At 31.4% G+C, this 10416-nt stretch overlaps 1 protein-coding gene across 1 annotated transcript; it reads left to right on the plus strand.

Moving 5' to 3' along the window:
* Nucleotides 1–2998: 2998 nt before the first annotated feature.
* Nucleotides 2999–8753, plus strand: LOC126551039 (ATP-dependent DNA helicase pif1-like). Its single transcript, XM_050203793.1, has 3 exons — nt 2999–3767; nt 8577–8618; nt 8710–8753. The coding sequence occupies exons 1-3, from the start codon at nt 2999–3001 to the stop codon at nt 8751–8753; spliced, it is 855 nt and encodes a 284-aa protein (XP_050059750.1).
* Nucleotides 8754–10416: the final 1663 nt, after the last annotated feature.

Below are 10416 nucleotides of genomic sequence, written 5' to 3' on the forward strand. Positions count from 1 at the left end.
ATTATAGACCTGTTGTTATATTTTGTTAAAACCACGACAACAAAAATAAGAATTAGCGAAATAAGTCAATGGCCACAGTAAATTTAAAATTCACAGCAATAGTTAAATTTAAATTAAATTAAACTTGCCAATCGCGTGAATGCACGTTGTGACTACAATAACCTTGATTATTTTTTTTCCAGACGCATCATCGGCTAGCTGGACGCTCTCATCGGATTTTAGTGCGTTAAGGTTGGGTTAGGATTATGTATTAATTGATTAATATAATCCACCGTACTATGTCAAACTTGGTATAACTTTGATATTTATTAGAGTTAAATCATACATTTACATACAAACAGCACTAGGTCCGCGATCTACCGCAGATAGATTGCCTACCTGATAAATGATAATAATATACTTCAGCAGTTCAACGAATCAGAATTTTTATTCCGGGCAACAGAAAACTTAAGATAAATCTAGAACATAATCCACCGAATATTAAATAATGAATTGAACAAAGTTTGAGTCATATAGAGTTGGTATATTTAACGAGCAAGATAAATATTAGTTAGTAACATTATAAACATAGATCATTCTTATATTAATTATTTTGAAAATAGTGCTGGGATAATACACAATATAGTATGGTGTATCACATAGTACATAGGTATTTAAATGCAATTTTAATATAAAATTTTCATATCTCCGTGATAAACCATATTTATATGTTTTATTAAATTTTCTCATACATAATAACACTAATACATGGCCTACGAAAATGCAAAAAAAACCAACTAATATGCGGGCAACGCCGTGTCGGGACAGCTTGATTATAATATATATATTTAATATACATTTTTTTACAGCAATAGACTAACATAACAAGTTATACTAAGTTTTATTGTTTTACCAACAGGCAACAATACAAAAACCACGAGATGGCACATTATTGTATTTTACCCACCGTAGTAAAATAAAAAAATGATATAACTTTGAAACTTAAGTGTTAGAAATTATAAGCTTACGTACACATCTCGCGGGGTCCGCAATCCAACACGTGTGGATTGCCTACATGATAATATACTGCTCGCATAATCATAAGAGAGTCTCACGGCAACGGCAAGCAGAATGACTATAATATTATGACTTGAGTAACTCACTGACTAAATTCCTGCAAATTTATTTTATGGGCAATTCACCACAAGAAATTGATCTGCGTTGTGCACATAACAATTTAGTAAAGAGGTCTATTGTAGAACAATTACAAACTTTATTTCATCAACACAATCAATTGATTATATTGTTTAAAACTGCCCTGAATCTGATGCCATCCGATAATCACAAAATTGTAATCAGAGCTGATAAAACACCTGCAGGTCAACATACAAGACGTTTTAATGCACCAACTATTGATGAAGTTGCTATCGTTGTAGTTGGAGAAAACTTGGAATCCCGTGATATTTTAAATATTAAATACATTTGCAAATATGTAACCAAAGGGAGTGATATGGCTGTGATTGGAATTGGTGCAGAGAATTCCAATGATGAAGTTACCCAATACCAAATGGGCCGCTATGTCAGTAGTAATGAAGCAGTTTGGCGAATATTTTCTTTTCTTATTCATGAGAGACACCCTTCTGTTGTTCACTTAGCTGTGCATTTAGAAAATGGACAAAGAGTGTATTTTACAGCACAGAACGCAGTACAAAGAGCTGCTCAGGCACCATCTACTACATTAACCAGTTTTTTTGAGACATGCCAAAACGATGATTTCGCACAAACATTGCTATATTCTGAAATGCCAAAATATTATACCTGGAATCAATCCTCAAGGAGATTTATACGACGGAAACAAGGAAAACCAGTTCCAGGATATACAGATGTATATTCCACCGATGCGATTGGCCGGATTTATTCAGTACATCCAAGCAATGATGAATGTTTTTACTTACGACTGCTATTAGTCAATGTACGTGGCCCAACATCATTCCAACAGTTACGAACTGTTGATGGTGAATTGTGTGTATCCTACAGAGAAGCCTGTCAACGTTTGCAATTGCTTGAAAATGACGCTCATTGGGATCAAACTCTCAATGATGCTGTAATATCATCACACGCTCATCAAATACGAACATTGTTTTCTATAATCATATCTACATGCTTCCCATCAAACCCAATTGATTTGTGGATCAAGTACAAAGATTATATGTGTGATGATATTTTGTATCAAATACAGAATAGAATGGGAAATCCAAATATACAAATCAGTGAAGAAATTTACAATGAAGCATTGATTTCAATTGAGGACATGTGCTTGATAATGTCAAACAAACTATTAATTCAATTAGGCCTGACCGCGCCCAATCGTCCAATGCATGACGCTTTTAACCAAGAGTTGCATCGAGAAACACTGTATGATCTCAACGCTTTGAAAGAATTAATTCAAACAAATCTTTCACTGTTAAATGAACAACAGAAGTATGTATTTGAAACTCTTATGAAAGTAACAAATGATGAAACTGGAGGGATTTACTTCTTAGATGCACCTGGTGGTACAGGAAAAACTTTTTTGATTTCATTAATATTAGCAACAATTCGCTCACAAAATAAAATTGCACTTGCACTCGCTTCGTCGGGAATCGCAGCAACTTTGCTTGAAGGTGGTCGAACAGCCCATTCAGCACTAAAATTGCCATTAAATATGCATAGCAATGAAACTCCAACCTGCAACGTTTCGAAGAACTCTGCAATGGCAAAGGTTTTGCAGCAATGTAAATTGATTGTTTGGGATGAATGCACGATGGCACATAAAAAATCTTTGGAGGCTTTGGACAGAACCTTAAAAGATCTACGGAGCAATAATAACCGATTTGGTGGTGCAATGATTTTATTAGCAGGAGATTTTCGTTAAACATTGCCGGTGATTCCACGATCAACGCCAGCTGATGAACTCAATGCATGTCTAAAGTCCTCCAGTTTGTGGAAACATGTCAAAGTACTTCATTTAAGCAAGAATATGCGTGTCGAGTTGCAAAATGACCAATCTGGAAACATATTCTCTAAACAACTCATTGACATTGGTAATGGCAAATTTCCTATAGACATGTTGACTGGCTGCATTAACTTTCCTCAAAGTTTTTGTCAGTTAACTCGATCAAAAGATGAACTTATTCAGAAGGTGTTTCCAGATGTTTCTCAAAATTACAGAAACCATGATTGGTTGAGCGAACGAGCTATACTGGCTGCAAAAAACATAGATGTAAATGAATTAAATTTCAAAATTCAAGAACAAATTACAGGCGAATTGAGGATATATAAATCAGTTGATTCGGCTACTAATCAAGATGATGTAGTCAACTATCCACCGGAATTTTTAAACTCGCTGGATTTGCCAGGATTGCCACCTCACAATCTTCAATTAAAGGTTGGATCGATGGTTATAATGTTGCGAAATATCAACCAACCGCGTCTTTGCAACGGTACACGGTTAGCGATAAAAAAATTACTAAACAATGTGATAGAAGCAACTATACTCAACGGAAAGTATAAAGGAGAAGATGTTCTCATACCGCGCATCCCAATGATTCCGACTGATGTGCCATTTGAGTTTAAACGACTACAGTTTCCAGTGCGTCTTTCTTTTGCTATGACTATAAACAAGTCCCAGGGGCAATCATTAAGTGTTTGTGGTATTAATCTAGAAAACCCATGTTTCTCACATGGTCAATTGTATGTTGCCTGTTCCCGTGTTGGAAAACCATCAGATTTGTTTATCTATGCGCCAGGTAATCAAACAAAAAACATCGTATACCACAAAGCACTACAATGATAATAATAATAATTATGATTCACATGATTAACAATAAAGCGATTACTTACTTTTAAATCATTACTAGCTGACCCGACACGGCGTTGCCCGTGTGTTACTTTCTTTTTTTGCATTTTCGTATGCCGTGTGTTAATTTTTAATTTAATCTTATTGATAGTGCTAATATTACGTCGAATTCATGACGAAAGATTTGTAATGTGGCAGTTTTTGTGCCTACGTATTTTAAAAAATTCTCCTGAACAGAACCGTCGCCCTGGTGATAGGGCGTTGTGAATAAAAAATAATTAAATAAAACTATAACAGTTAAAACTATAACTACTTACGTTTAAATCATTATATATGTTTTATTTAATTATTTTTTATTCACAACGCCCTATCACCAGGGTGACGGTTCTGTTCAGGAGAATTTTTTAAAATACGTAGGCACAAAAACTGCCACATTACAAATCTTTCGTCGTGAATTCGACGTAATATTAGCACTATCAATAAGATTAAATTAAAAATTAACACACGGCATACGAAAATGCAAAAAAAGAAAGTAACACACGGGCAACGCCGTGTCGGGTTAGCTAGTATAATATAATATAATATAATTCCTCTTATTGGTCGCAGGAAAATGTGCTTATGTAATACAATTTTAGGAAAATACACCAGAAAAGTTCAGAATCTGGGTGTAAAAAAACAACAACAACTGTCACTGCAGTTGTTCAGCAAGAAAATAAACTATATTAAGGTCGCTATTGATTATGATTGAATATAATAGTTATAGACCTGATGTTATATTTTGTTAAAACCATAACAACAAAAATAAGAATTAGCGAAATAAGTCAATGGCCACAGTAAATTTAAAATTCACAGCAATAGTTAAATTTAAATTAAATTAAACTTGCCAATCGCGTGAATGCACGTTGTGACTACAATAACCTTGATTATTTTTTTTCCAGACGCATCATCGGCTAGCTGGACGCTCTCATCGGATTTTAGTGCGTTAAGGTTGGGTTAGGATTATGTATTAATTGATTAATATAATCCACCGTACTATGTCAAACTTGGTATAACTTTGATATTTATTAGAGTTAAATCATACATTTACATACAAACAGCACTAGGTCCGCGATCTACCGCAGATAGATTGCCTACCTGATAAATGATAATAATATACTTCAGCAGTTCAGCGAATCAGAATTTTTATTCCGGGCAACAGAAAACTTAAGATAAATCTAGAACATAATCCACCGAATATTAAATAATGAATTGAATAAAGTTTGAGTCATATAGAGTTGGTATATTTAACGAGCAAGATAAATATTAGTTAGTAACATTATAAACATAGATCATTCTTATATTAATTATTTTGAAAATAGTGCTGGGATAATACACAATATAGTATGGTGTATCACATAGTACATAGGTATTTAAATGCAATTTTAATATAAAATTTTCATATCTCCGTGATAAACCATATTTATATGTTTTATTAAATTTTCTCACATAATAACACTAATACATGGCCTACGAAAATGCAAAAAAACCAACTAATACGCGGGCAACGCCGTGTCGGGACAGCTTGATTATAATATATATATTTAATATACATTTTTTTACAGCAATAGACTAACATAACAAGTTATACTAAGTTTTACCAACAGGCAACAATACAAAAACCACGAGATGACACATTATTGTATTTAACCCACTGTAGTAAAAAAAAAAAAATGACATAACTTTGAAACTTAAGTGTTAGAAATTATAAAATTCTTAAACACATCTCGCGGGGTCCGCAATCTACCATGTGTGGATTGCCTACATGATAATATACTGCTCTCATAATCATAACTCATAAGAGAGTCTCACGGCAACGGTAAGCAGAATGACTATAATATTATGACTTGAGTAACTCACTGACTGATAAACGTAGACTGTAGAGCCTGAACAATGATAGATCGATCGATGCTTACAATTTACACGGTACATTCGTAAAATCGTATCACAAATTTAGTGTGTAATAAGAAAGCATTTTACAAAATTCGCTTATTAAAGTGGTGCTTTCACAAGATTTTTGAGAATCAAAACAGTCAATGAAAATGTCTAAGTTTTGAACACCGTTAAACCGAATAGTAAATAACAAATTAATCAAAATTCGAATCTATATATATAGATTTTGCATTTTTAACGGGCAACGAAGTGCACGGGGTCAGTCTATATATATAGAATTTGCATTTTTAACGGGCAACGAAGTGCACGGGGTCAGCTAGTATATATTTATAAACAATAAATTTCATTTTTCATTGCATACTTTTGTAACAATATTTTATTTAAGGGGGGCGTCTGTCGGATTTTTTTTTTGAAAGTGGGTGGTAAAGATAAAACGTTTGGGAAACACTGATTTATATCATGACCACTTCGTTTACAATATACACACGTGGATGCACGTGCGTTATAATTCGTTGGTAGTTGAGTAAAGTTATTCCTATTAGATGGACGGTAGTTATTACTTGCATAGTGTGATGCAGGTTTATTTCTAAATTGAGCTGCATAGTGATTACCATTACAGTTATAGCACTTAAAAGGTGGTCTATTAAAATTATTTTGCTGAGAATAATTATTTGTTCGTCCTTGATAACTTGGTCTACTGAAATTGTTTGGTTGGAAATTCCTGGTACAATTATTCATATTATTATTTCTTGTATTATTCACACGTTGGAAATTATTATTGTTTTGCCGTGAAGCATTATAATTGCCTTTGTTATTAAAATCGTTCCTGTGCCTGTTATTCTCTCTTTCTGAAATATATTGTACTTCTTCTGCTTTTGCCAATTGCTTAGCTACCTCTAACGTTTTAGGGTTTCGTGCCTTTACAATTGTTTTTATAGGACCTATTAATCCTTTTATGAAAATATTCAGTGTTTGTTCTTTTAAAGTTTCGTGAATTACTTTTGCTTCTGATTCCTCTTTATTAAGTGTACACGCAGTACATAATTTATAATACAATTTTTCTACTCTATGGCAATAATCATTGACGTCCTCATCATGATGCATCTTAATGGAATTTAATTGTATCTGCAAACTTGAAGCGGTTCAAAAGCATCAATCAAATAACTCTTAATGTATACCCATTTAGTAATATTTTTATATTTTCAATGCTCTACCGGATAACCTAGTTGTTATATATTTAACTAAGGTTGGTGCACATTTATCTTCAACCAAATTTACTGTCATATCACATACATTTATGCACGGATAGATATCGTCTTCTCCCGTACACAAAGGTATAAGCTTAAATGCTTCCTCTAATTTTATAGTAACCATTTTTTTTACATGCGGTTTTCTCCCGAACGTTAACTCAGCGTATTCAAAATTGTCCGTAACCTTGCTACGTGTAACCTTTTTATTGTCTAAACTTAAACTTCTCGCTAAGCTGTGTTTTATTTTCGCGCTCTGGCGTTCACTTGGGCTTCTAAATAGACTAGGGCGTTCTTTCAGGCTTTCAGTAGGGCTAGGGCTTTTACTAGGGCTTCCCAAATCAATCAACTGTTGGGTTTTATTTAATACTTCTTAACTCAAATCTAGAATTTCTAAAGACGTCTTTTTCGGTGGACTAGCTACTTCCAAAGAGATGTACTTGTGTTTTCCATAAATTTCTTTCACACTCATTTGATACGTTTTATAATCAAAAAAATAATTATTCTAATTATTATTGTCTACTTTATCTTAATTATAAATATCACGTACGTGTCTTATAATATTTAAAGGATTTATTTATATTTTTTTTTTGTTTTTTTTTTTTTTTATAGATCACTTTCTTTTATTACATTTAATTCTAGACTTTGCCCCTGTATTACATTTTCTATATATTTGTATGTGTGTCGGTTTAAACATTTAAAATTATAGAGTATACCTATCGTTACTAACATTATAGTCACTCATAGGCGTGAGCAAGGGGTATGCAGGGTATGCCGCTGCATAGTCTGCTGTTTCATGTGAGGGGCCCATGATTATCATACCAAAACATTTTTTAAAATATTTTCTTCTTATAGTAGGTACTATGTATAAAAAAATATAATAATAACATTTTTTTTTTGTGTTCACTATTCTGAATTTTCGCGACCCCGCAAGATAATCTAAACTATAAATAGACGTAACGCGTATAGATATTGTTATCTATGTTGCAACATGAAGATTATAATTAAAATACTTAATTATTATTGTTTTTATAGTTTTTAATCATAGACCATAATATTATAATTTATAACCGTCCTGTATCGACATGTCGTCATCGATGTGTATAATCGTGATATATTTGATTGGTATTATTACCATTATTGTTCTATGGTTGGATAGATAAAATTTAAGTTTTGTTATTTGTGATTATACTGCCAATCGTTACTGATAGCAGATAAACAATAGAACGTTTACTATGAAAAGTTGAAAATTATATTTCGACGGACCTGTTTTTTGACATAATTCGCTAATTGTTTAAACTTGTTTATTCCTTGATTAAAAATTAAAATGTCTCAGAAGACCAGTAACTACCTTAGTGGTTCCGCAAAAAGAAAAAAAGCATAGTTAAAAAATAACTAATAAATAAGATCCGAGGGTCTATGGACAGATTTTGTACAAAAACCCTACAAATAAATGGTAAGAAAAATATTTTGTTTTCATAACAAATAAACATTTAATGAAACATGAATTTAAAAACTAACATTTTTTTTTTTTTTTTATTGAACCTACTTTGTTATAATAAAATTATTTGGTTTTTATTTAGAAAATACATCTATTGACACAAAACTTCCATCAGAATCTGCTGGTAAGTCTGCACAGAAATCTTACTAGAGTTTAAAACTTTAATTTTTACTAGTTTACTGCAGAATTAACTAAATTTATTATTTTTATTCTAGATGAAAATATTCTAAAAAAGTCTTTTGATCAGAGCCCAACTTAGGAATTTTGGGGCCCGGGTCAAATTTTCTAATAGGGCCCCAAAGTTAATTATTATCTAAATTCTAAATTATCAACTTAAATTATAAATGCAGTCTTTATGTTATATAGATTTGTTATACTCAATTTATTTTATATAGGATTAAAAATCAATTATACCATAATAAGGCTATAAGTAATTATTTAATGGCAATTAATATAAATAAAACGATGAAATTAAAAATATAAATATAAAAATAAAGAAGTCTTAGTACAGTTTTTAATTCAAACAAATGTTTACTTATATACATCATATACATTGTGTACAAAGTCAAAGTGGCAATGCATTTTTCAACATAGTCAATGTAAATAATAAAATGTGCTAATGAATATTATGTTGGCAGAAGTCTCTGATAATAATTGTGAACCGAATTTTGTAATAAACCCAAAAATACTACAAAGATTATCATATGCGTTCAATCTTTTATCAAGTTCAGTAACTAAACAATCAATAATAACATAAAAAGTATCAATCTCCAACTTTCTTATTTCGCATAAGTTTGAATTTCCTTCTATTTTACCATCCGAGAATTATTTTTTCCTAACAATTTTTTCTCCACAGGGCAAAATATTAGTTGATAATTCCTTTGCTTTGTTTTCAAAATATACAAACTTCTCTCTGAATGAACCAACATAAGTTCTTAATCCTTTTAATAAATTTACTGCTGTAAATAAATCTATTACCGGTTTTTGAAGGTATTTACTAACACTGTTAAATTTCGATAAAATTTCACTCCACATAACTGTCATAAAAGTTGTTTTGAACTTTATCATTTTATTTTTTATTGATTTAGCAGCATGACGATTTTCTTGTTTTTCGTTTACATTTTCAAAAATATTCGTTAATGTACATATAATTTGGCACGACTCCGCGTGACACTCCCACCTAGTATTACTTAAAGTTTTTAAGACAATTATTTTATTTTTTTCTTCCGATTGTAAATCAGTCAAAAGCAAATTCCATCGATTTGTTGAGGCCACAAAAAATGCATACAGTTTTTGAACAACACCAAAAAAATTTATTGCTTTTAAACAGCATTTCACTGTATGTGTCCCTACTAAATTTAGAGAATGAGCAAAACAAGGTGTGTAACATAAGTGTATTTCACCATTGGGCAATTTTAATTCGAATAATGATATACTTAATGATCGATTAAAATTTTTAAATTCTTTTTCGGATGATTGAAATTTTTTGGGATCTATCTTCTGAAAAAAATCTGGTCCTTTTAAGCAGCATAATTCTATAAAAGTGTTGTTTAACACTAATGGCCACATTTCCGGATCTTGATATAATTCAATATCAAGTTCAATAGTATGAACATTCGAATTAAAATTCATTGCAATCACTGCATTTTCTGCTGTAGAATCATTGTCAACATTATTTTCAGAAAAATTTAAACTATCAGATTTTGAAGTCAGTATTGTATTAGACATTACACTATTACTATCATTATTCATGTTTTCAACATGAATATAACTATTATTTAGAACCAAATCATTTTTATTATTTTTATTAGTTTCTACTCTGTTTGCACTATTGATAGTTTCAAAAAAAATAGTTAATTTAGGTAACTTGTTTACTGCATCTTCGGCCTTCTTCTTTAATTTTCGTTTTGCATAACCACTGA

The sequence above is a fragment of the Aphis gossypii genome, chromosome 3 (assembly GCF_020184175.1).
Source record: "Aphis gossypii isolate Hap1 chromosome 3, ASM2018417v2, whole genome shotgun sequence".
Taxonomy (NCBI): Eukaryota; Metazoa; Arthropoda; class Insecta; order Hemiptera; family Aphididae; genus Aphis; species Aphis gossypii.